We start from the raw sequence: 27,813 nt of genomic DNA on the forward strand, positions 1-27,813 counted from the left end.
CAAAGATACTTATAGAAAGTTGAATGTCAGTTGAGATATCATCACAATAAAGTGTTAGTAGATATTAAGCAGACAGTCTACTAACTCTCTAAAGATTGGTAGTTGATAAGTAGTTGCAAAGTTACTTATAATTAGTAAAATGTCTAAAGTGGACTATCAAAATAAAGTGTTACCTAAGATGAATTGTAGAGAATATGTAAAGAGAATTGTTCACATTTTATCTGTGGCTCTTTAAGGATGATTTCCTTCAAAGTCATCTCTTTATTTTAAAATAAAATCTATCTTTTATTTTATAATTATTCTGTTTGGCACAGATACATTTTTGTCTACAAAAGTAGCTTCAAGCATTTAACCATGCACCTTCAGATTTTAAGTCAAGTGTATCAAAAGTGTTTTGACCGGTAGTGCATGTTTAAACTTCTTATATAAACTATTGAAATCAATTCAAAGTCATGTCTCTATTTAAAAGACTAGGTTGTAGACACAGGAGCAGTTTGGGAACTGAGCTAGAGAGATGGACAGAATCACACTTGTGAATGATAGCTGTGATAAACCAGCACAGTGGCAGAATTACAGCATTGGCAACAACCTTTCAGTTTTATCAGTGCTTTTTACTGCATGGAATGTAATCTTTATTTGATTGAGTGTCTGTGTTAAAAAGAGAGAGAACTATATATATATATATATATATATATATATATATATATATAAAGATACAGGGCTGGTAAAGAAACATGAGCACCGAAACATTGCTTTTTTTCAATGTCTTAAACATTGTCTCAACATTTTTAAACATATTAACATTTATTTAACATTGTCTCACTACTTTTGTAACATCTCAACAGTCAACAGTATCTTATCAGGTCCCATCCAGTCCAACCGGAGTTTTAAAACTTTGAAAAGTTTGATTGTTTTCCTCTTTCTCAATGAAATCAGGACTGTTTGTAGAAATACTATAGAGAGATAGTTAGAAATGCAACAGTCTTTATCACAATTCAGTTTCAAGGCAACTAAACTCATGACAATTTTTAAACATAAATGTGAAAAAATGATGCAAAACTGTGTTTTTCCGTGTGTGGAATTTTTGCCACAGGTACAGAAATGCTTTTGGTGCCTTAGGTCAACATTAATCATGCCAGATGGTTTCTCTTTGCTCAAAGCTGATCAGGACAAAAGGAAAAATTCCTGCCTAACCCCATGCCCTGCCTAGACAAGGAAGCGATTTGCGTCGAAGGATTTAGACAGTCAATCACACAATGCTCGTTTGAAGGAAAAATTATTCCTTGATAAAAACAGAAAAACGAAAAATTTGCACTAAAAAGCCTACAGGCATGCAGGGGCGAGAAGTTTGGGAATTCTGTGTGCCCTGTTTAACTGAGGCTGTTGGCATGATATAGTAAAAGAAGTTTACAATCGCCGCATCCCCTCTGCATTGCAATAACATTATTTGTCTCTGGCTGAATCTATTAACAAAGTAACACTTAAATATAACACAATATGAAAGGAAACGTGAAAGCATCTTAACAAAAGAAGTGTTCACAATAAAACCAATTTCTGCCATTTTATGCGTGGTAATGACAGGCTTAATCCTTAAATCAATATTGACAAAGAAAACTCAAGTCATTTGGGCCATTTTCACAGTCACTTTTCATGTCTTAATGTCATGTTTCATAAACTGAAATAACCGGTGAACTGTGCACCAAAAGCCTTAAGCTGATGCGGGTGATAATGTCGGTTCAGAGACATCACCCAAAATATGATAATGAGAGGCAAGATTGTAACCTAGCAACAGATATTTGTAACACTCAATAGGACGTGGACAGTTTGTAATCGGGTTCATTAAGACACACAGAGGCGCAGTCTGTATAATTCAAGCTGTCTTTGGCCATTACAACAATCACAAAACTTCGAAACGTATATATTCTGTACAAACTCACAGCCGGATTCCATCTCTCGATGTTATATGTGAAAACCCAAACAGCTGTAATGTAAATGTATGTGTTAAAAGTGTACAAGATGACAGTGTGTGTAACGGTAAGCAAGCAGTTCATTACAGTCTACACAGTACTTCAAAAGCTCACGCAGAAGCCCTCAAATCATCATGAGTGCAGTCTGTGATCTCCTAACTTTGACCTTGGACCCCTTGGAAATGCAAAGAAGAGTCTCCAACTGAAACCATCAAGCATTCATCTTCACCTCCTCCACAGGCACTTCCCGCTCCTCACGTAATGATGTTTAAAAACCGTCAAAAACAAACAACTGGGTGCTGAGCGGTTATGATAGAAGAGTCTTTGATGCACAATAAATAAATATGACTGAGATCTGGGTTCAAAGAAACGAAGACAAACATCCACAATCAGATGAAAAAATATACAGGGGGCGAACTCACTAAAAAGGAATTACATTCGCCGAAAGCGCTAGTATATTGTGGATTCAACAGATCTGGATACTGTACAGTATCTCTCCAATACTATAATCCTGCATCAGCACTTACTGAAGGATGCATTTGATTATATGCCTGGCTTCTCCATCATTTTATTATCATTTGATGATTATAGTAGTACTGTATGACCAGTAAAAAAAAGACACAAATGTATCTTATTAAGCATAAATACTTTGACCGTCTGCCTTTTGTAGGCATTAAGTGCAACTGGCAGGCAAACTGTGCAGAATTTTGTGATGCGGCACAGTCAATAATAATGCAAATTTACATAAAAAGAGGTGCGTTTGTGCTAAAACAATGAGACATTTAAATACAGTGCACAGCTCATATGGTGCATGGTTAAACCAAAACATGGGTGGATAGTGAGTAATAGGCAGGTTTTGGTGCAAATGTTTAGTGAATTCACCCCCAAAATTGTGTCAAAAAAATTAGTTTTTTTTTTTTTTTTTACAAAAAATCTACTGTTTGGTTTTAAGGGAAAAGCACATGAATCTGAATCCAACCATTAACAAGCTCATTTACACTCATTTTAAAAAGGTGTGTGACACTTCCGGACATACATTCACTTTCTCCATGTCACACACGTGTAAATAAAACAAACACTCTGCGATAACATAAACCCCAGATCTGTACCGAACCTCCAGCCGGTAAAACAGTAAAACAGTCGACAGGTTTATCTTCTAATAGAGTGCTGTAAAATCTAGGCTCTTACATATAGAGTCATTTAAAAACACACCCTATGTGTGGATAATAAAGTCAGGCTATCTTTGTGTTCGTCCGTCCTCTTCTCATACTTTATAGTAGATATTGGCGGGACTTTGTGGGGGCATCTCCTGCACAATATAGACGGGGTGTCCGTAATCGCCGCTGACTTTCTCGTAGTGGGGGCAGTAAGCCGAGTCAGAGGTCCGCAGGGGGATGATGATGTCACTGGGCTCGGAGCCATTATTGTTTCCCCCGCCCGACCCCGTCCCCACCCCGCAGGAGCTACCCCGCTTTGGGGTAAGAGATGAAAGCGAAAGAGCAGGGTGGTGAGTCTCCGAGTGCTTGGCTTTCCGGCGACGGTAACACACTACACCGATCACGACGGCGATGAGCAGGAGCAAGGCTCCCCCGGCACCGCCGGAGATCAGGGCGATGTTAGACGCAGACACGGCGCCGCTGTCTTCTCTCTCACCGGCATCACCTCCATCACTCCCTTTAGAGCCATTTTCCAGATCTAGAAAAGAAGAGAGAAGATCAATCAATAATGTCTTAAACCATGTATGACTTACATGCTTTAAGGCTTTATTTTATGAGTAAACCTACAACAAATATCTTAGTATTTGTCTCATGTTTGGCTTCAACAAAAATACATCTTATATAATATTTATCAAATAAGCCATACCAGTCTAAATCACAATTTTTTTTTTTATAGAAATTTTATTATAATATTAATATTAATACACCAAGTAGGGTGTCATCTTGAATTTTTGGGTTAACATAATCATCCTCAGTTGTGTTGTTAACTTCACGCTTAACATTTTAAAACCTTGGGTTAACATTCTTATTGACAAGATTAGAACATCAGTGACAATTTTGAGAAATAAATCCGCTATGGTTGTCTAATGTCTTCTGGAACATGTGGCATAGTGTGAAAATCTTGTCAACTGTGTCCCACATTCAGTTTATTACCTGGATTTTTACTGTTGGGTCGCGCTGGATCGGGTTTGGGCTTTGGAGGAAGGCCATACGCAGCTACGGGAGCAAATAAACCGGTATGTATTACACAAAGCGCGTTTCAATCCAGGGTTCAATTACATCGATAACGAACAGGAGAATGAGTGTTAATGGTGATGATAATGGTACTTACTCTGTCCCACTTTGAGAACCAGCTTCATCCCTCGTGTCACGCACACGCCTCCTCTCATGCTATCGATGCCCTCTTTGGTGCCATCAGAGGTAGCTTTTGGAAAGAGGTTAAAATAACAGAATCACATTAATTTTAAAAGTAGATGATGCTTCACTGAAACCTTGTGAGTTTCAGCAATAAATATATTGGATTATGATGCTCACTTGAAAGCACTATATGATTACCAAACTTGCTAAGTGAGTGCATGTGTGCATGTGTGTGTATTAACCAAGGTGATGTACATAAATGTGATTAATACATTACAAAAAACTGTGATAGTACAATGCAAAAAAATGCTTTTATCATTATAACGCACTGTTTCCATCTACCGAACTTGTCATAATATGAATAAATGTGTTACTATTTAAAATGAGCAACTTTAATCTACTTCATCTGTAATTTAATTTACAGCTATTTACAATTTATAACTCCAGGTTGCAAAGTTTAAATTTACTGTATGAGCTCAGAAATAATTGTACAAAAGCTCTTATTGGGAAAGTATCCTTTAAAAAGGTTGTAATACAATTTAGGTACAGATATTTATACGTTGTTTTAAACAGGCTACACAATAATGATTGCTGGCTGCCAACAAAATAAATGTGCCTGTCTTATCAAAAAATGGTTTGTCAAAATGTATTTTTGTTTATATCTTTAATATTGATTGAATAAGGGAATGTTTAAAATTAAAACTCAGACTTTGATTCTCATTATCTCAGAATTTGATTTTGAAACTGTAATGGTTTTAACAGACTGGGTAACATATATAAATGTTTTTTTTTGTTGTCAAAATTGTGCTGCTTTTTCTCACATATTTAGACATTTGTATCCATTTGAACTATGGTTGGATGAGAGATGAAGAGTGTAGATACCTGTCTTTTATAGACAGATAGATAAACAACATCCACTTCAAGTATATAGACAAAATAGTATTGAAATATTTGCCTGCAAACTTAATTTTTAGCAAGTGTTACAACTAACCCCCTGCCTGTTACAATTAACCCCATCTATGGGGCACGTTGTAACGTTTGCACTTCTGTCACGTTTGGTGTAATTGTCCAAGAATGGTAAGCAATAGAAACAAACTTCGAATGGTCATTTGTAGCAGAGATGTCTGTGTGTTGCTTGTGTTAAAATATAATTAATCAAACTTAAATATTTTTTTCATGATTGAGCCAAAACCAAAATGCGTTAGGCTGTGCACCGCTCTCCCCCACTTTTTGGAAGGGACAGGTTTTGTACCTTATTTTCTGACAGTGTGGGGATTAGACAGAAGTTTTAACCAGATTATGTTCTGTCTCTACACTGTAAAAAAAGCTGGTACATCATTGACTCAAAACATTATTTTTAAGTTCAATGAACTAAAAATTTTTAAGCAACCAGGTATAAAGGATTAGTCAATTTTCTTAAAAAAATCCAGATAATTTACTCACTACCATGTCATCCAAAATGTTGATGTCTTTCTTTGTTCAGTCGAGAAGAAATTATGTTTTAAGAGGAAAACATTCCAGGATTTTTCTCATTTTAATGGACTTTAATGGACCCCAACACTTAACAGTTTTAATGCAGTTTAAAATTTCAGTTTCAACTTTGTTTCAAAGGACTATAAACGATCCCAAACGAGGCATAAGGGTCTTATCTAGTAAAACGATTGTCATTTTTGATAAGAAAAATATGCACTTTTAAACCACAACTTCTCGTCTATCTCCGGTCCTGTGATGCGCCAGCGCGACCTCACGCAATTGCGTAATGCCGTGGAAAGGTCACGTGTTACATATGAAACACATTTTTCTTTCCAAAAGCAAATCGTTTCGCTAGATAAGACCTTATGCCTCATTTGGAATTGTTTAGAGTCCTTTGAAACTGCAATTTTAAAAGTGTTGGGGTCCATTAAGGTTCATTAAAATGAGAAAAATCCTGGAATGTTTTCCTCAAAAAACCTAATTTCTTCTCCACTGAGCAAAAAAAGACATCAACATTTTGGATGACATGGTGGTGGGTAAATTATCTGGATTTTTTTAAGAAAATTGACTAATCCTTTAAGTTGAACCAACCATTGTTCTTTAACAGTGTATAAGTAAAGTACACTAAGGTTCTAGTCAACAAATAATAATTTTAAAGGCACTGTTCCTGTCCTAATATTTAGGGCCCTTAATTTACTGTATAAAGCGGAATGTCATGGAATTTGGATTCAGTCTTTTTTAAAACCGATTAAAACTCACAATCGAATGCAATTATTATGTGGTTTCATTAATAAGCAAATAAAATTACAGAAAGGTGCAGAAACGGTTCCCTTTTGTGTAATGTTGGACATAAATAAAAGATACATCCGTTTCTCATCAAGCATTGCAAACAATGGCAAGCTTTGCCTTATCAGAGTGCAAGCAGGTTTCGTCAAAGCCCGGGACATAGCAGATCAGGTACAGTATACTTTCTTCCCACGACTGGCTTGCGTGCGCACACATCCGCACCACACGTCGCTCTTCATAATGCTTTGTTATTAATTGAAATTCAATTGAACCGTTAAAACCAGAATACAGAAATTTGGGATTTCATAGGGGCCTAAATATTCTTATCACTTATATAAACAATAGCATTACATCTTCCTTAAAAACAGCAAATAAAAATAGCATTATATCTAGAATGAAGGACTAAAAAGGCAAGAACTCCATTCCCGCATCTTGTTTATACGAGTAACTCATATGTAATGGAAAATGTCATTACTGCGCAAAGAGACAAAGCCACTGGTAAAGCAAGCCAATTACAATTTAAAGACAGTCATCCGCAATTTGTATGTTTTTGGAAACTTTCTGGTACTTACGAACTCTTTGGTAAACTAATGGACAGAATACACACACCATTTCTCATATTGCCTCACTCAGATTAAACCCAAACTTGCCCTGCAGCTTTTCAATATACTGTATATGCAAACAACCCAGACTCTACGCTCCATCTTCTCTGTTCCCGATGACAAGATTGTGTCATTATCATTGGAACAGAACGGAGAGCTTATCTTTTAGATCTTTTTTTACATTGCTGAGCTTAGTTTATTTTCAGATAAGGGAAGCTTAAGTATTTAATTTTGTTTTAAATTGCTAACATTGTTAAACATACAAGAATGGATGTAAAAGCATAATGAAATCAATTCTTACGGGGCTATTTCCTGAGTGCTTTTTGTCTCTTCAGAATCGCTATTTTCCTATTTAGAACTTGGGCTGCTTTGTATATAGGAAACTGTCTTTCAGTAATAACACTGACTCGACCGCAACTATGATGCCTTTTAACAATGTATACAATAATCCCTCCACACACACACATGCACACACACACACCCATTGCATCCTACAGCATTCGCATTACTAAATATTTCATAGCTGTGGCGCCTCGGTACTTTAAAGCTCGGTACTTTATCCATGTAACTCTGAACAACTCGCCAAGCCAGTACTGAATACTGCATTCAAATGCTGTTCAAGATCCCTATGGCACAGAGAGCCACATCTTCAAACTTATTTTCCTTTCCAAAAATAAAACACGTTCACGACGGCGATATTGAACGCAGAAACGCTCTACATTCGATCCATTCAATATTTTACTGAACTGAATGACATGCTGTAGTTAATCTCCAGTAGGCTCAGATACAAAGACTTTCCATCCGAAATATCTCTCAATTATGATGTTCTTGGGAAACCACAGACGACTCCTGCTCATGCGAAGTTATGTTGACTAGGAGTGCCAGTAAACATTCAACAGCTTTTTTAGGTGAAACATTATTTGTGCAACATACATTTACTCTGTTGCTTTATTCTGTTGCTTTAATCGATAGATTTCCAAGTAAACGCATCGCTTGAACACAATTTTTACTAACAGGGATGAGTCAATTATTATTTTCTGTGAGCATGTTGATATTAATAGCATGTCAATATAGCTCACCTTGTATAAGCACAATTTAAAATTCATGAACCTCATTTCACCTTTCATTGCCTAAACATGGGTCAAAAACATTAAAACACCGATGTCTCAAAATCAAGACTGATGAACTCCTTTTCTTCGGATATGCCAAAATAAACTCTTGGATTATATCCAATGAGCCTCTTAACCAAAATATTATATTCGCTCAAACTTGACTTAAACATTGAATAATCTTTAGGGAACACATTGCATATAAAAGCTTCAACCCCTCACACAAATACGCGCAAACACGCACTCATGGATTGAATCCAAAAACATGACCTTTTCAGTGCTCGCGGCTGTCATTAGTCAACACACTGGAGGTGTAGAGAAAATGATTCATCACCTAATGGCTCTCATTGTGTTCTGTACCTCCCTGGATCTCTGTTCTCCCTGTAGGGATGAAGGGATGCAGAGACAAACGTGTAAAAGCTAAGCTTGTTCGGCAGATGGAGAAATAAGCACCGGGATACTCAGGGGTGCATACCAAAATTTCTCCAGTACTGCTTCATGATTATTAATATTAATTCCAAAAGCGAAATGAAAAAGACTACGCTACTTTATTTAAAAAGCTTAATAAAGTAGGACACGTTCAAAATGAATGGCATTCAAAAATGTAAAACTGAATTAAGGAATTGCTTTTAAAATTTAATGTTAAAATAAAAAAATATCCTTTTAAAGCCAATATTTACTCGCACTAAAGTACACAAAAGCTTCTTTGGAACATTTTCAGATCATGCTGGGACCAAATTTATGGAGTCCATGCCAGCTTAACTTCATGTTGTTTTTAGCCAACACTAATAAAAAATAAAGTTAATTTCTTTTGAGTCCAATTGCTATGCTGATAATATAATTCACGACTCTATTAAAAGAAAACAATGGCATGCAGCCTTCAAGTATATTTCTCAATTAAGTAAACACTGCTTCAAGCTCCCATGTAATTATTTCAAGAAAAATAACAAGACATTATTCATAAAAAAACTAATAAAGATTATAAAACAAACATACAGTTCATATAAAGGTGTTTTTGCATCAAAATGGAGTGAAAATCTTATTTTAGCATAGACGTGTTATTAAAATACCAATAGTTTTGAAAAACCTATTAAACGAAAGAGGGAAGCGACTTAGTTAAAAGGTGAAGAAAGTTGAGAGAGTGAGTAGAAAAACAGACCTTCTGAACGTTGTTTGTGGACAAAAGGTTATTAGTTTAAGAGGAAAAAAACAGATACGACCCATACGGCGAAAAATAAATTTTTCTGGCCAAAAATATATTTTAAATATATGCTAAATACATTTTGTAGAAAGTAATGCTCAATTGAGTATATTTTATATTTAGTTTTAACCTTTATATATCAACATATATTTCAAAATGTATTTCAAGGGCAAGCAAATATATATATATATATATATATATATATATATATATATATATATATATATATATATATTTTTTTTTTTTTTTTTTTTAAATTTTACATCCCATATGCACTCAAAAAAAATTATTCAAGCCCTTCTTAGAAATGACACATTAAAATTGTCTTCAATTAATTTAAAATACCTCATTAAGAGCAATAAGTATATAAATTTAATTAGTCTAACACAAAATGAATATGTACTATAATTTATTGATTTATTTTTAATTGCATTAACGCAATTAGTTTGAGTTTGGGTTCTGGAAAAAGAATTTCCCAGCATGCTTTGCATGCAACTGCTTTTGGAGAGTAATTATTTCAATTAAGTGATATTTTATGCATTTTTAGGTAAAGAGAAAGACTTAATAGTGTTTAATGTCCGTTTATCTTATTGATTTAGGAGCGTTTGTGTTATATTTTTTCAAATTGTTTGGTTACCATCGTGCAGAACAGTGGGACTTGTGGTTATGTTGTGGATGTGACGTATTTCTCTTAATGAGCACTAACTGTGTTAATGCCTGTTTGGAGATCAGTCTCTTCTCACATGCTCATCCAAAGTATCATATGTTATTATTATTAGCATGCTAACGTGCTTATGCTAATTAGTATGATATAAAAACGTTTTATATAAAAAACAGAACTGAGTTATTCAGACTACACTACATTGAGTTATTCAGAATACACTAAATTGAGTTGAGGCAACTAATTGAGAATTGCCATTTACTTTAAATTGAGTTGGACTAACTCAATATATATTTTATTGTGTAAAGCAGTTTTTTATGAGTTAGGGGTACACATTCATACTGGATGGAAATCCTGCCCACAATTTTATTGAGTTAATCCAATGAATAATTTTTTTGAGTGTGGCAAAAATGTATTAATTACAAACAATATTTTAAATATATGCTAATAAAAGTTAATTTTACAAAGTATATATTTGAAGTTGAAACTATATTTAATTTGAACCTTTTTAAAACTCTTATTTTAACAGGTTTCGTAACAAAAACAACGTTTTTCTTTTATTGCAATGTGAACATATTTCCTTGGATTGAAATATATGGAGGGCTAAATATATTTTTTAAAGCTTTAAAATGTATTTATTTTTAAAATATACTTCAAAAAATTGCCCAAAAATATATAGGTGAAAAAAAAAAAAATTGTAAACATATTCCAAAATATTTCAGGAAAAATAGTTTTTGTCCATTTCTTGTATATTTTGAAATATGTTTAAAATTAGACTTTACAGTCTACATGTTCTCCCGAGCAGTCTGAATAACAGACAAAGCCTCGGAGAGAGAGAGAGAGAGAGAGAGAGAGGGAAAGAGAGAGAGAGAAGGTCGAGTGCAGTAATTGAGATGATGATCTGTGGCGATGGAAGGAAAGGCATGTCAAACAACGAAAAGATAAAAACTGGCAGTAAAGAAACTACTCTTGTCTGGGACATTTTCAACTCTCAATTCCAACTGCCCCCAAAACTACCCCACAAGAGATCCCGGTCTGAAAAACGAGGACTGACTCATGTTGTCCAGTGACGGGAGCAACAACAGCTCGAAAAGATGGTTTTAACCCCTGACAAATAAGGCCGGCAGCCAAGTCAACCTTTTCAGCCCGCTAGGAATTAGCACAATCTGTTTGAACTGCACAAACCAAGAGTAATTTTCTTGAGTAAGCTAAAGTTCCTGCTGGCAAGAAGGCCTCAATGACCTCATTACCCAGCAGCCGTGCCAGGGCAGGCCTAAAGGGGGCAGCATGCAATTTGAGTGTGTTATTATCCAGGACTACATTCCTATATACAGAACAGGAGAGGTGTGGTATTGTGTAAGTTGTTGTTTTAGCAAAGTTTTAATGACCATCTATGTTTACTTTTTGCTCTCTTTATTAACAATACACGGAAATATGTACACAAAATGATTTCTTTTGAAAAAAGTCTCTTGGCATCACATTTGAGGACACTGACGTCATTCGATTTGAATTAGAAATAAGGGTTTTATATAATTTAGGTTGCTATTGCTCAAGAGGAGCTCACATTACAATACTGCACTGTTTTTTAATACTCTACAAAATAACCTCTACTTTCTGGCTGTATTGTAATAAAGAGACATTTTTTTTATATATATATGGCCATTATGCTATTGCAAAATCAACAAATCTAATGGTGGCCTTAGACTTTTGCACAGTAGTGTATTTCTAATGATATAATACCAGTGTGGGAACTTCCAAGGACACATCTAAAAATCTCTTTAAATGCATTTCGCTGCACCTCGACAAAGGTTAAAATGAAATTTTATGCTTTTGTAATATGAATTTTTGCACATTTGTCAGAGAATGCACAATTATATCCGCTCACATCAAGTTTAAACTTAAGGTGATGGATGGAGTTCAACCAATCCTTCCTAAAAAGAAAACCAGAAAAAGCCTGATCATGTTTAGAGAAGCACTAAGAGCATTTAGTATCAGTGAAGCAAAGGAAAAAATATGCTTCACTGTGCAACTAAAAGTTCAGAATACTCTGGGCTGCAAAACATTTTGACATAAGAACCTGTTGACCAATGAGAATGTCAGAGGGACGGGTCCAGTTGTGCTTTCAGCAATCCAATTTGCTGTATTCCCACTTGGTTTCAAACTGATCCGGCTCCAAAAACGGCTACTTCTATCCGCCAAACGCTCCATTAGAGCTTTCTTTAGTGCGTGAGTGCCCTGAGGCTGGAGATTGGGAATATAAACACTTTTTTTTAAAGCTGAAACCTCAGTTATTACGAGCTAGCATAATTTTCTCCACGGGTAGAAATTTGGATCTAAAACAAACACCTTTGATTGTGGGAATACGATGCACTTTGCAACTGAATTCGGTTTTTCGGCCTGCTGCTGTGATCTGTAAAATATTAAGCCTTGTCAATCCGTGGACTTAAGTAGATTGTGGTTAAGCAAGTCTTTTATCTGCTACATCGCAGATGTGATGTGCTAAGTGAAAATGTTAGTGTGTGTATGAGAAACAGGTGGTTGTGCAATGATTGGGTGGATAACTTAAGTGAGCTTCTCACTGATTGGTCACAGTCTGTCTTTTTGTTATGATGTCACTGAATGCCTGTTGCTGCCATCAAGTGCTCCTGGGAAATTCATATTAATAAACTAAAATCAAATTTTTCTTGTGGTCTTTACTTGATGTTTGTTAGCTTTGTGTATGTTAGCTTTATGGTTCAGGGGTTATGTTGTAAAAATAAAGGCAATTGATTATTTTTCAAACAAGAACCTAAGAGCTCATCAATACTGTAAGTTCCATCCAACTGTCCATTTTAATAAAGACATGCATCAATACTTGGAGGATAACACAGGGTCTTTAATCATGTCCAATACCAATTTTCTGCCATGATTCTTTAATTAATGCCTCAACTCAGAAAATCCAGGCTCAAAGAAAATCCTAAGATTCCCATTGGTAATAACAACAACACTGTAGTGTCATTCATCACATAAATACAATCCTTCTAAAACTTAAAGGAACAGTTCATCCAAATATAAAAAAAATAATAATTTAAAAAATTCACTGTAAAAAAGAAAATATTAGCTGACAGTGAATTTTAAACTTTATATAATATATTAAAGTTAAAATGTACCCAAAATTTAAAGGCAAGCGGGTGATTCTCACGGAATCCAGATTTAGAAGGTGTCCAGCATCAGAATTTTTGAAAAGCCCTTGAAGCAATTTTTTTTGCCCATATAAGTTTAAGGTCTGAACTTACTACCATTATTTTTAAAGGATTTAAAAAATATTTCCTATAGAATTAGAATTATCATTATCAAAAATGATCATGATATTACATTAAATATATGCATTTACAAACTCATGTTTCGGTAATGAGAACTAAAAAGTTGTCTAGGTACGTCAAACTAAATTTCAACTTTTATCTGTAGAGAAAAAATAAGAACTTCTCACCTGGCAGCCATTTGAGTGTCACAATAAATTATGTCCCTTCCAACAAATTAAAACAATGACATAAACAATGATTGAAAATTGTTGCGGAGGATGAGAAAATTGGTCTTGGACACATTTATATTCCTTATTATTGTCTCTACATTTATCAATGATCACCAAATACCGCATGTTTCTTTACTGTAAATGTTTATAGTATAACATGCACTGAAGCTTTTTTTTATATTTCCATGTCAACGACACGTTGCCAATCCAGTCATGGACACGTTGCGATAATGAAAATATCCCCCTTAAATGTGGAAAAAACAACAAAATTGGTTTGTATGATGTAATTTAAAATAATGTGCAAAATAGTACACGAAGAGATGCTTGTAACTGTATGCTTCTTATTTTGATACTCTTACTTTGCATTTACTTTTTTATCAAAATGTTTCATGACACCTCATAAGTCTAATTTCATGAGAATCACCCACGCAGGTAACTTAATGTGATGTTATGAACTTGTATAAATTGCTGTACAAGTTTTATATTAAATTAGGTTTACCTAATATATTAACCTTTTAGATTTATTCAGAGAGGGCAGTGAAGAGTGACTTTTAAAAGTGGAGATTTTTGCACTTAAAGGTATTGCGGAGGATTTTCTATTTCCGGGTGGATCATCAACACTATTGGTCCTCCTAGTTGTCAATCAGGAGTGTTGTGCAATTGCATTTTTTAAAAATGTGGATAAGGCGGTTCTTTTCTAAAATTCGAGAAAATCCTCCGCTATACCTTTAAGAGAGTTTAACAGTCAAATTTGCTAAATACCAATAAAATGACTACAGTGACAATTGAGTAAATAAGGCATTCCAATTACTGACCAATAACATATTTTTAATTGCAATTGAAGTAAAATTACTCAACCTAAACTAAAAACATGATAAAAACGCTAATGTAAAAGAAAACATGTCAGACGCACTTTTAGAGGTTTTGTGCATCTGAGCTCTTTATATTTAAATGTATGAATTTGCCAGACGCTTTTATCTATCCACTGAGCTATACAGGAGCACAAAATAAGCTCAAAATATATATACGTTCTGCTTCAGAACACACATTAACCCACTGGAGTTATTACTTGATAAATGTATGTGCATTTTGGAGCTTTACCATGATGTCAGTTTAATATGTTCGCTTTATATATACTGTCTGTATATGTTTTAAATTCACTGTATATGTGATGGCATGAGGGTGAGCAAACTATAAGGGTATTTCATTTTTTTTGTAATCCATTCTTTTGAAAAGCAGCATGTGACTGCTGCTTTACACACAATGAGTGACAACACAGCCGGTCTCTATGGAAACGGCTAAAGTCCTGTGGCTGTAATCTTAAATGTCATCTTTGGTGAGCAATTGACAGGTATTAACAGCTAATCCTGTCTGACATCCCCTCCGCCGGCACACGCACACATACAGGGTTTTCTGCTTTAATGATTGACCCATCCAGTGGCTCAATGCAAAAACAGGCAGACAGAACCCCTGCAGTGGACAGAACCACCAAACGGTGACTTGAACATAATTCAGACTCTTCTAAGATCACAACAAAATACCAAACTATCACTTTAACAAGGCCGTACTTTCACAGGCGAAGCAATAAATTTAGCCACAACTAATGAAACAAGACATAACTCCTAGTTAACCGAGCTGTCCAGGCATGTTGCTCCCTGCAGCTTAGACAAGAGTAAGAGAGAGAGAGAGAGATGGCAGGTTTAGGAATGGCCAGGGCCGTGCACAGGGGGTGGCTTTGTGGCTATAGCCACTGCATTTCTGCCTTTATCGGCTGAGGTGCCCTTTTTATCAACCGCTAACCCCCCCTTAAAGTGTTCTGTTATTACTCTGCTAAAGATCCAATGATTACGATAATACACTTTGTCTTTTCCCGCCCGCTCCAGTGTGCATATCTCACAATCTGTGTCCGGTCTTTGGAGAGTGGAAACACGGTTCCCTAAGTTTGTTGCATTCACAGGTAGATTCATTATATTAACTTGTTAATCAGCTGAATTAGTCATTTGGAAGTTTGTTTTTGTATTTCGGTCGGTAATGATTTGCTCTCTGTCTTCTAAAATTGCTAACAACTAAAGATGTTTGCTAAAGAGCTGTTTTACATACATTCTAAATCAAAGTCTCAATATGTCTATATGACAGCTTTTAGGAAACGTCTCAGAGGCGTATTGCAGATGAGCAAACAATCAAAAAACAACATCTTGCAGATGTAAATGCAGACATCAAATAGACATCTGAGATGTATGTGTGCTATCAGTAACAACTAAATATTCACATTCTTAGAATTACAATGCTTGTCTTCTCAAATTAAAATACCCAATCATAAATATCACCAAATTTGTGATTGTGGACACACTTTGTAGACAAAAAATACAAAAAACAATGCCTTCACAAAAAAGAAGAAAAGTGAGGCTGCTAAAGGCAGTTCAACCTTGCAAACATGGATTCAAAGCTCCAGCAAGCCAGCAGGTAAATCATATAGAATATTTAGCAGTTTGCACACTTTAATTCTTGTTATTAAGTATATTATAATCATTTGTCTTAGTTGGTACTAGTAATCTATAATAATAATCATATTTTATTAAAACCATATTAATAGTACCACCCCCCTCAGTGCCCCTTTTTATTTGGTTTGGTTCAGAAATCTGATGTTGGTCCAACGTTAGGATCCAACAAAATCCGACAGATCCGACGTCAAGATCAGACGTTGGTCCAACGTCAGGATCTGAGGTTGACCCGACCGCAAAATCTGACCTTGATTTGGCGGCAAAATCTGACGTTGATCTGAATTCAAAATCCAACACAAGTGCATACAGCAAACTGACAACATAAATGTTTTTCCAGTACAAGTCTGTGGACATTTATTATGAAATATTAGCTTACAACCTAAAGGGTTTCTGCAGGTTTTAAATAGTCTTAAAGGGATAGTTCACCCAAAAATGAAAATATTGTAATTAATGACTCCCCCTCATGTCGTTCCAAACTCGTAAGACCCCCGTCTTCGGAACACAGTTTAAGATAGTACGACGTTATACTGTCCATGTCCAGAAAGGTAATCAAAACATCAGCAAATTAGTCCATGTGACATCAGTGGGTCAGTTAGAATGTGTTGAAGCATCGAAAACACATTTTGGTCCAATTTTGTTTTCATCTGTTGTGAAGTGCATTTGTGAGACTAAAGTCATGTGACTCCAATGGAGCGGATGGCGTGTTATCCTCAGACATGTTTGCAAAGTTTTTTTTTTCAAACTTACAGTGTGCGTCCCCCTCAGACTGTAAACGAAGCCAGGGCAAAAAAAAAAAAAAAAAGCTGGGGCCACCAGATAACACGTCAGCCCTGTCATACGTCGTCCGCGTCACTGTAGATTTTCAATGAAGGGTCAGCAAGCTCTTGAACTAAATGTAAATCATCTTAAACTGTGTTCCGAAGATGAACGGAGGTCTTACAAGTTTTCAACAACATGAGGGCGAGTCATTAATGACATTATTTTCATTTTTGCGTGAACTATCCCCTTAATGGCTGAGGTTCTGTAAGAGTCTTGTAAGCAGGGTTAAATAATTACATAAACTATAGGATCCCAGTATTTTCAAATTTTCAGGGCTACTCATAATATAAATTTTCATAAAGGTTACATTAATAATTAATGATCTAAAATGAGATCAGGTAATAGAGATAAAGAGAGATGGAAAGAGAAGATGATGAGATGAGTATAAAGCAGAATGAGGAAATGATGGACAGGGGGTAAGAGCGGTGAAAGGCCACAATCTAAATGAATAGAAGTTTTATATGAGGGAAAATAAGAGACAGAGTGAATATCAGGTGGATAACACATATCTACAAGTCACATTGCATAAAATAGGCTACATTTCAAATAATAAAAAGAAATTGCTAAATTATGCAACAATTTTGCTTTCAGTTTAGACAGAAAAATTGTCTGTCGATTTATATTAAATTGTGAAACTGATTAGGAAAAAAATCCTCAATAAAAATCAATTTTTTTAACTGAAATCAGCATACATTTAAAGGCTTACAACAAATAACAGCATGACTTCTCTTCCAAAGGGGCACAAAATATGTGTTCGGAGTGTCATGCGTGTTGCTCTTCATTTCAAAATATGTGTTCGTTGCATCATGTGAACCTTGTGCCTTGTCAAAATATGTGCCTGCTGCACACACGTTCGAAAGGATTTATGATAAAAGAGACGCTCACGAAAAACTCGCAAGACACTAACTTAACACTAAACTCGGATTATACAAGAGATTAAACCATAGACTGTAAAAAATATGGACGTAATGTCCGTGACGTCACCCATAGGTTGTGAAGAGCTTTTTTGAAGCCAATAGTAGGTGGAGCCTGCCTAAGCCATCTTGACCGCACGTCACTATGCATCACTTGCGGATAACCCAGAATGGGTAAAAAGGCGGGACGTGGGTGAAGCTGAGGTGGCTGGTTGCTGAAACCAAACGCCCGCCTAGCCTGATGGTAGAAGTAATATATATTTAAAAGTAATATATGGTCAAAGTTCTAGGTCGATGCGAATATAGTATCTTGCACGCAAATGTAAGTTGGGATATGCGTGTGTGTGCAACTGTGCATGATAATGGTGATATTTTTTTTATTCATTAAAATGTCTGATTTGTTTAATGCAACAACCAATATATGTAGGTTATATAATAAAAAAATGTATAGAATACAAAAAGGGGTTACCGTATACAGAATTTCTCACGACCAAGCACGATATCGCACAACCCTAATTTATATGCTTAATAGTCATGAAAATATTCACACACAAAAAAATCCTAAAACTATGCTTTATATGATTCAATTTATCTTTTGCTGAAATATGCCCCAGACAGGATTTCATAAGATTCACCTAGATGAGTGGAGAGAGGATGCCAGAGAGGATATGACAAATCGATAGTCATACGCCAGGCAAAAAGAACAATTCGAGTTAAACAAGAGTGAGATGATAAAGGTTTTCTAGGTCATGTTCATGTCAGTAATGTTTGGAGGAGACAGAAACGAGGAGGAGAAATCCAGTAAACAGACCCACTTTTAACAGCTTTTAAAGAGGAAACACACCTGTCAAACAGATCACGACAGCGCAAATGCACACACCATCTTCCTAAAACAAACAACTACATTTAACGCTCACACAAATACACACAGACTGAAAAAACACAGGTGGGAGTTAGAAAATAAACTGCGCTCACTGATACTGCAGCTATTTGAAGGTATACTGCATTGTTTAGGCCAGGGGTTCTCAAACTGGGGGCCACAAGATGGTGCCGGGTGCCCCAGTTTTATGACTTTTATAAAATACATTAATTTATCATAAATTCTGTGTAATGAAACCTCAAAAAAATAAAAATACGTCGGAGCCGATGGTGTAGTGGACGGTGCTCCGACACATGGTGCAGACGCACTTCTGGCGACCCGAGTTCGAATCCCAGCTCGAGGTCCTTTGCCAATCCCATACCCCTCTCTTCACCCTATACTTTCCTGTCGTCTCCTTAATTACTATTTAATAAAGGCAAAAATGGCCCAAAAAATATCTTAAAAAAAAAAAAATACATTGTATAATTTAATATGTTTTGTTTAATTAAAATTATTACGTTTTGGAATGTTTTATGTCATACATTATCTTTTGGGGGGCCATGAAGGGATGCACCGTACTCAAGGGGGGCCGTACGCCAAAAAAGTTTGAGAACCACTGGTTTACGCATGTTTTTAGTGAAACGGATGAAAGCGCTGTGATTCAATTTGATGGATTAAACGCCTGCTTAAACTGGGATGTGGGTGCTTAGCGCACCGCACAAAGTTTTTGCGCAAAAGTGCCGCAACAGTTAAGCGAACTGCCCCAAAGTGCATCCGAACTGCAAATTCAGCAGTTCAAAATATGTCCCGGTGTTGAAGGTGAGTATTTGATGCATGTTTGAAGAGGTGTGGAGAGGCATTAACAAAGTGAGAGCTTGTTACTGCGACGGATGCCTCCTCCCTCATCCAAATCCCAAAGGCCCCGGCGTCAAACCCCCGCGCCACAAAGAGCCCAGATAAAGACACATTATTGAGAGTCAGCCTGCCGAAATAACGCACTCTGACATCTGAGTCAGCCCGCAGCCAGTAGCGTGGAGGTGGGGACGCTGGGGAACAGTTAAAAAGGAGAGAAAAAGAGAGAAACTCCATGAACTATTTGCTGATGAGATACCGCAGTAAATGAGCATCTCTGCTCTCTACGGATCTGCCCATCGAGCTTGATGCACACTAAAGTGCTATACATTAATGTCATAAAACATGCATATTTTAGACATCAACAGTCCTTAATCATCGACAACTGTCAGCAAACATGGTTTTGAAAGCATATTCATAATTAATGAATGCATCATCCCTATTGGCAAAAACCTTTTTGTAAGGTTGATCTTTCTTCTCGATCTGGTTGATGCGTGGAAATGATTTTAAACAGGAACACAAACGAAAATCTAATGAACTGATTCTGGTGCTGCTTTATTTCTAGCTGGGGCACTCAACTCAATTTTCTAGACCTAAGAGGAATAAAACGTTTGTTTGGTTAGGTTTGGTTTTGCCTGTAATATCAAGCCTAAAGACAAAATCTGAAACTTTCCCACGTGCGTGACACACAACACTATGTGATGTATTTGTTGTTTGAGTTGGCAGAAATGCTTGCAAGGCATTATTCTTTTTCATCTTCACCACAATTCTGCCAGTAATTCAGCTTCAACCACTAAATGTACATGCATTTAAACTTTGCTTTGTAAACAGTTTTAGCCTTGGGAGAGACATTATTTTGTATATATGTTATAGTTTTTGTGAGAAATATATGATTTTAACCCATGTGCATTGTTCAAATTTACACACACGCACGCACGCACATTCTGGTTTCCATGTTTTGTGGGGACATTCCATAGACGTAATGCATTTTATGCTGTACAAACTTCTATTCCCTTCCCCTAACCCAAACCCTAACCCCAACCCTCACAGAAAACTTTCTGATACTTCACATTTTCAAGAAATATAATTTTGTTTGATTTATGAGCTTGTTTTCTCATGGGGAACTCAAAATGTCAACATAAGGTCACAAAAATACTGGTATTCCTATCTTTGTGGGGACAATTGGTCCGGTCCCCACAACGTAATAATTACCAGGTTCACACACACACACACACAACAATATGCTTTTATTATGGAGTTATATTTCATATAACGCAATGTACTAGCCCGAAATTAAGCTCTGTTTTCGCACAGGCCTACAAAAGGGTTAATGGTGCCACATGCTGATCAACAGTTAAAACGACAAATTTTACCTCTTGGCAAAAAAAATCAATCAAAAAATGCATGATAATAAGGTGTCATGGCTTCGCATTCAAAAAATTTAGTTATAAATGGAAATCAATGGGGCAAAAAATCCACCAACAATAAAAAATGATGCTACACAACAACTAAAAAATGCATCAAAGCCAATTAATTTACTAATCTTTGACATGTCCAAGAAAAAAATCCAGTCCTCCACAATCACTTTTTATATTGAAAATCGGTCATTTTGTGTTTTTTCCCAAATCAGTGACACCACTTATGAACTTGGCAATTAAAGAGTTAAAATCATGGAATTTTTATAAATATTTGGAAGTTTTGATCAGTACTGAGGTTGATTAACAGATTTATGCAAAAAAAAAAATATATTAATCTGATACATGATACAGGTTTTCATCCACGAACAACACGAAAGGGAAGTAAATTTGCCCACGGTGTATTGTTGAGTTTTTGAAAAATTTCAAAGAATTTTCTCAGAATATGCGTCAATATAAGATTTGTCACCAAAAATCATTCCATTTGCTGAAACACAGAGAAAGTTCTGGCCAAATTAAGACTCACCCCCCCACCCCAGTGGATGAAAACATCGCAAACAACACATTTAATATATTTTTTGCAGAAAACAAGACGTGTTAAAGGGTTTGTTCAGCAATTTGAGTTATCCCAAGCTTAAAAAACATGGTCTATGACTTTTCAAGCCCAAAAAAAGTGCATCCAACCATGACAGAAGTTATCCACACGCGGCTCGAAGGGGCTAAAAAGGCCTTTTGAGAGTAATCCAATTTTGTAAGAAAAATATACATATTTAAGACTATAAACAATAATAACTAGCTTCTGTTAGCGGCCAATGCACATTCACAAGAGAGTTTCCGCATAGGACGTAGTGTTTGATGCGTAGTGACGTAGTGATGAACTCGGAGACACCAAATCAATACCAGTCACGAATAACAAGGATATTAAAGAAAATGGCGGAGGATTTCGATATAAGACAAGAGGATATTGAGTTTACCTATCTATAGCTAAAACAACATATTAATGCACAATTTTCATGAGAGTCTATTCTCACCGGATCTTACGCATTGCACACTACGCATAATACGCACTGGCCATTACCGGAAGCTAGTTATTGTAGTTTCTAAAGTTTTAAATACAGATTTAAAGATTTGTTTTCTTACAAAATCAATTTATTAACCCACTGGAGCCGTGTGGATTAATTCTGAGAAGGACAAATGCACTTTTTTGGGCTTGAAAGTCGCAGACTCTGTTTTCTACTGTTACAAAGCTTGGAAGAGCCAGGACATTCACTAAAAATAACTCAAAATTGTGTTTGTCTGAAAGATGATGGAAATATGTATCTTTGATGGCTTGAGGGAGAGTAAATCATGCAGTAATTTTCATTTTTCGCTAAACTATGGCTCTAGGTATTAAATATCCATACCAGCATTATATGTATGCAAAAGACTATCTATTCTCAAAAACATATGCTAAATGTATTCTTGTGCTGCTTTCCAACCCCTGGTATTTTCATCACAAAACAACAAACTAGTTATTTGAATCTTACATTGATTTATATTGTAAAATATTCCCAAAGAAAATGGAAATATGCTGTTTTCATATGCAGTTGCTTGTCGCATTTTAAGATTAGGTCGTGATTTCTGCGGCAAGCTTCAGTTTTTCAGCACGCCGAATTGAGTTTTCTAGCAGTGTTTCCCTGCATTTTGACAGAACCCATTCTTTGCTCTATTTTAACAAGATGCCAACTCCCTGCTGGTCAAAAATGGCCCACAGCATGATGCTACACAACTCGCTTCACTGCAGGTATGGTGTTTGTAAGGTGTAGGCAGTGTGAGATCTGCACCATGGATCTCGTTTTGAATTCAGTTCAAAAGCTCTACCTCGGTGCCACCTGACCACAAAATCCTTTCCTACATCACAACTGTCTCACCGTTATTCTTTCTGGCAAACTCAAGATGTGGTAAACTCAAGACCTCTTTCTGAGTAATGGCTTCTTTTGTACCGCCACCCCATATAGTCTGGTGTAATGCAGAGCTCTTGATATGGTTGACCTTATACTCCATTCTCAGCAACTCAACTGGCGTCTTCAAGTGATTGGTGGCCTTTCACAGGTCTTCTTCTTGTGTACACACAGAGTTTTAAAGACCAACCTTTGGTAGGCGGCCTCTGGTCAGTGTGATGATGCCTCCAGTATATTCCAGTAGCCATGCTAGCTTCGTGTGAGAAATTTATTGTAATATTTTGGGTCATGGTTTATTTGAAGGTGTCCATGTAATTATACATTTAAGTACTGAGCAATATTAACTAACAATGTGTACTAACTACAGGGTTACACTGTAAAATGTTAAAGTTGGATCTACTTAAAATAATTACTTTAAATGGTAACACTTAAATATTAAGTTTTTATCAACTTAAATGTTCTCACTTTAATTAAAAATTTAAGGTGAAATTGTTTTAAAAATGACTTCAATGGGTACACTGTCAGAAATAAAGGTACAAAACTGTACCTTTTCTGTCACTGGGGCTGTACCCTAAGTTTTCGTTAAGTACCTTTACAGGAATACAAAACAGAATACAATTTTGGGTAGATTACCGTACCTTAAGGACCTACATTGTTAGAAAAAAGACAAAATATGTACCCTAGCTGTCAGTGGGGCAGCACCCTTTAAAAAGGTAATTGTATTGACCATTAGGTACAGATATGTAAACATTTAGTACTAATATGTACCTTTGAGATACTAATATGTATTTTTGAGGTACTAATAAGCTCTCATTGGTCCCAGTATGTACTTCTGAGGTACTAAAATGAAATCCTTAGGTGCAAAGCAATACTTTTTGAAAGGGTACAGCCCCCCACTGACAGAAAAGGTACAGTTTTGTACCTTTATTTCTGAGAGTGTAACACCTGAAATGTACTGTAAGTTGAGAAAAAAATCTATTTTGTTACCATGGATTTTGTGTATTTGTTTTAATACAATGTGTTCGCGCAAACACATTATTTTCCCCATACCATACATTTTTGTAGCTCCAGATATCCTGCCTTCCTTAAAACACTCTGATTTTGTACAAAGCTCATTGTTCTGAAAAGCGATGTGTCCTTGATTGGCCAGCCAATCTGTACGTTGTGATCAGCTTGAATACCTCTGACGTCAGCCGGAAATGTGACCGTCCTTACCATGTTTGAAAGATTCACTCACAATGCAATGCTAACAGGAGCTAACTTACAGACTGTGAGTCAAAGCGGGAGGAATTATGATAATGACCGTAGTGTCCACGTCAACAGGCCCATGAAGTAAACTGTTGCATACAATCCGTGTGTTTGTTGAAGTCCAAGAAAATAGATTTACGTTGGAGACGATAACTCGCAACATCATTTTTACTTTGGGTTTTTTTACCTTTTGCATATCATTAACATGACTAATACACACTTACACACCAAAGGAAATGTAAAAACGTGAATTGGACCATAGTTGCGCTTTAAGTTAATCCAACTTTCACTTTTTACAGTGTTGAGTTAGCATTAGGGTTTGGTTTATGGTTAGTTACATTTAATTTTGCATAATGTACTGTTAATATTATAACAATTACATGTAACTTGAGTAATACAAATTGAATTGCATGTGTTTAACGTCATTAACGACTAACTTCTTGTTACGATGACATATGTCATGTGATGTATCAACAAAGCGGATGTAGTATGTCCAAATTCATTCATAACATCCATATTCATACGTTTTAGTACCCACTGTTTTAACGGTCTTCATCTAATTCAGTACCTACTGTACTGTCACAGTATGCGATTTCAGATGCAGCCTTTGTGACACATGTGAAAACTAATGTTGTTCAGTGATGTAATTAACATTTTACATTTTAGCCTGTTCCTTATACAAAGCTACGATATAGCCTTTGGAGACTTTTAATGTAAGACAAAAGTCACATAAAGTATATTTATTCTTTTTGGAGCTATACCCCATGGTATGAGATATGACTGCTTTATATTTATATTCTGGATCTACTATTCCTTTAAAATTCTGCATATTCAACGCGACTAATTTGTAAGGCACTATATGTTAGAGGAGGACTCTCTCTTTCTCTCTCATTTCCTCTGAGGTAATTATCTTAATGGGTTGACTAATAGCACCTCTCAGAAGTGTGTCAATGGTCTGGGAGGGATGCAGAGGACGGGAGTGGAAATAGATTCTGACAACACACTCAGGGCTCTCAAAATCGCTGTCTTAAGCCCGGAGTATTTGCCGGTGCACATACAGTATGCGGACCCTCGCGTATGCGTAAAAACCAAGAGGCAACCTTCCAATCTATATCATAAAGCCAAAATAGAAGTGACTTTGCTCCGACACGGAGTCAATCCCCATAGACCCCCCACGTTAAAGTCGCCACGAAAATAAAATGAAAAATTTTAATTTGTTTTGAAATATTTTGGATTTTTTTTTTAAATTCATGTGTCCTCATAATCTTTAATCAAAAACGCACATTTTCTCCCCTCCTCAAAACGATCTCTCTTTACTTCCGTCATATGGTATGGCAGGTGGGCGGGGTCCGAGAAGATCGCTGCAATTAGCAACACAACTCAACTTCAAACAATCCAATCAGATCTCGATAGACAAATTCAAGCCTTATTTCATTTCAGAAGCCGGTTTCACTCGGATATACGTCACCACAAGGAAAATTAGGCAATCGATAATTTCGTTTCATGGCGACTTTAAAATACTTTACAGCAGAAATAAATTTGTTTACAACCTGGTACAAAAACGGTTTTTGGTCTTTATAGCTAATTTTGCCCTTCATGACAACTGTGAGCGGTGTAAAATTTTGTAACTAATCTGTTTAAATTATATTACGCAATACTTTTCTGCATAAGTAAGGGCGTGGCCACTTTAGTGATGTGTGAACTGCCACTGCTATCACTAACGTCAAGCTAGGCGGGTGTGGTTTCAGTCCCCTTATGTTCACCCATGTCCTGCCTCTTTACCCATTTTTGGTTATCCGCGAGTGATGTGCGGTGACGTGATACCACGATGGCGGCGGTAGGCCCTGCCAACTATTGGCTTCAAAAAAGCTCTTCACAAATCTATGGATGACGTCACAGACACTAAAGGGGGTCGCACACCGGACGCGCAGCTCAGCACCGTGCCGTTCTTAAAAAACAGAACACATTTTTTTCTATGAATGTACGTGACTCAGGACACTGTTCAAATCCCTGTCGCACCACAGAGCACAACTCACATAGTTTAACATTAAATAACATCATATTTGTCCCAAATCATTAGCGATTGACATTGGCTGCTAGTGCTAACGTACAGGGCTCAACATAAAGGACTGCCCCGTTGCCCGGGGCAAGCGTGAGAGACGTTCGGGCCAGTAAAAAGTATTGTCACTTTTCCGATCGGGCCAGTGCTTCACCCTCAGTCACTAAAATATACTTTCATCAATGTATATTATTTAACATCTTGGAAGCAGACATTTACTTGGGTAAAACACAACAAAAGAAACGTTGCAATATTTTGCACAGTTTTCTGTCAGTTTACAGGTAAAATAAAAAAGTTGGGAACCTTTTTTCGTTGGAAATGTCTGTTGTATATGTATACAATTACACTTGACTTTTGATTTATTATTTTTAAATATGTGACACTGACAGTTTTTTATTGGGGCCAGTGAACATTTTGGCAGGGCAAGTAAAAACCTGAACCACTGGCCCGACTGGGCCAGTAAAAAAAATTATTTGCGTTGAGCCCTGAACGTATATTTAGCATTTTGAAGTAGACCCTATCTGACTAGGCTCGTGCTATTTAACGTGCATTTCCGGTGTATGATACCTCTGAGTTGTCCTAGACTCGACTCCGCGCTAAGCTGCGCGTCCGGTGTCCGACCCCCTTTAGTCCATATTTTTTACAGTCTATGGCAAAAACGGACATGTACTTCTAGCTTTAACCCACCACAACATACCCTACAATAAAACACAGTTTGATAAAATAAAAATCTGAAGAAATGTCACAAACTCACTGTGTTTAGACCTTACCCAAAACAGTGCCAAGTATGTCTGCCTTGTTTTGGTTATAATGTCTCTGTGCCGTTTAAGGGCAGATGCGCCAGATGTCCTCCTGCTTATCTGCTACGTAACAAATAAGTGTCTTATACCTGATAATTCTATTTTCACTCCAGTCACGCAATACACAACGTACAAAATGAGAGAGAGAGAGAGAGAGTGAGAGAGATAGAGAGAGAAATAAAACAACTTAAGGCCTTGGCGAGACAGTGAAAATGTAAATCTGTGAGGTTCCATAACATTTCCATAATAGCTCTACAGAGCTTTCACCAACATAAACATACATTTTCTCCATAAGGGGCTACGATTGTCTTTCCCTCACCACGGTGTTCTCACAATCTATCCATCCTCCTTGTCTCCAGTGAACAGCTGGTGAGAATTCCCACAATCCCTCACACGATAATCTCCCTCCCTCTGCTCACATGTCCATCCATCAAAAGAGTCTTTCTCACCCCTGCTGCTGTGCAAGCGTGTGTGTATCTGTGTGTGCGTGCTAGTTATGTTAGATGTCAACGTGAGCATCATTTCTACCCGTGTTAGAAGTTTAGTAACATGCATTTAATGAATCGAATGTTCATGATAAGACTACAGTGGGTGCAAGCAAGATCAAATGTTTGTAAGACTTGCTTGGTTTGTTTCCATTTGTGTGACATGATATCACGGCACCCAAATCTCAAAATAGCAAAAAAATATTATGTAAAACTGCATCACATTACATATATGAAACAGCACATCCATATAACCT

At 36.4% G+C, this 27,813-nt stretch overlaps 1 protein-coding gene across 1 annotated transcript in view; it reads right to left on the reverse strand.

Annotated features, from left to right (window-relative positions):
• Positions 1–700: 700 nt before the first annotated feature.
• efnb3a (ephrin-B3a) overlaps positions 701–27,813 on the reverse strand; it is a 43,376-nt gene continuing 16,263 nt past the window's right edge. Inside the window, exons 3-5 of the mRNA XM_065290636.2 lie at positions 4,296–4,388; positions 4,118–4,180; positions 701–3,662 (exon numbers count right to left, since the gene is read on the reverse strand). Of these exons, the coding sequence (XP_065146708.1) occupies positions 3,232–3,662; positions 4,118–4,180; positions 4,296–4,388 (587 nt within the window). The 3' untranslated portion in view covers positions 701–3,231. The remainder of the gene's footprint in view (positions 3,663–4,117; positions 4,181–4,295; positions 4,389–27,813) is intronic.

This window comes from Paramisgurnus dabryanus, chromosome 10 (assembly GCF_030506205.2).
Source record: "Paramisgurnus dabryanus chromosome 10, PD_genome_1.1, whole genome shotgun sequence".
Classification (NCBI taxonomy): domain Eukaryota; kingdom Metazoa; phylum Chordata; class Actinopteri; order Cypriniformes; family Cobitidae; genus Paramisgurnus; species Paramisgurnus dabryanus.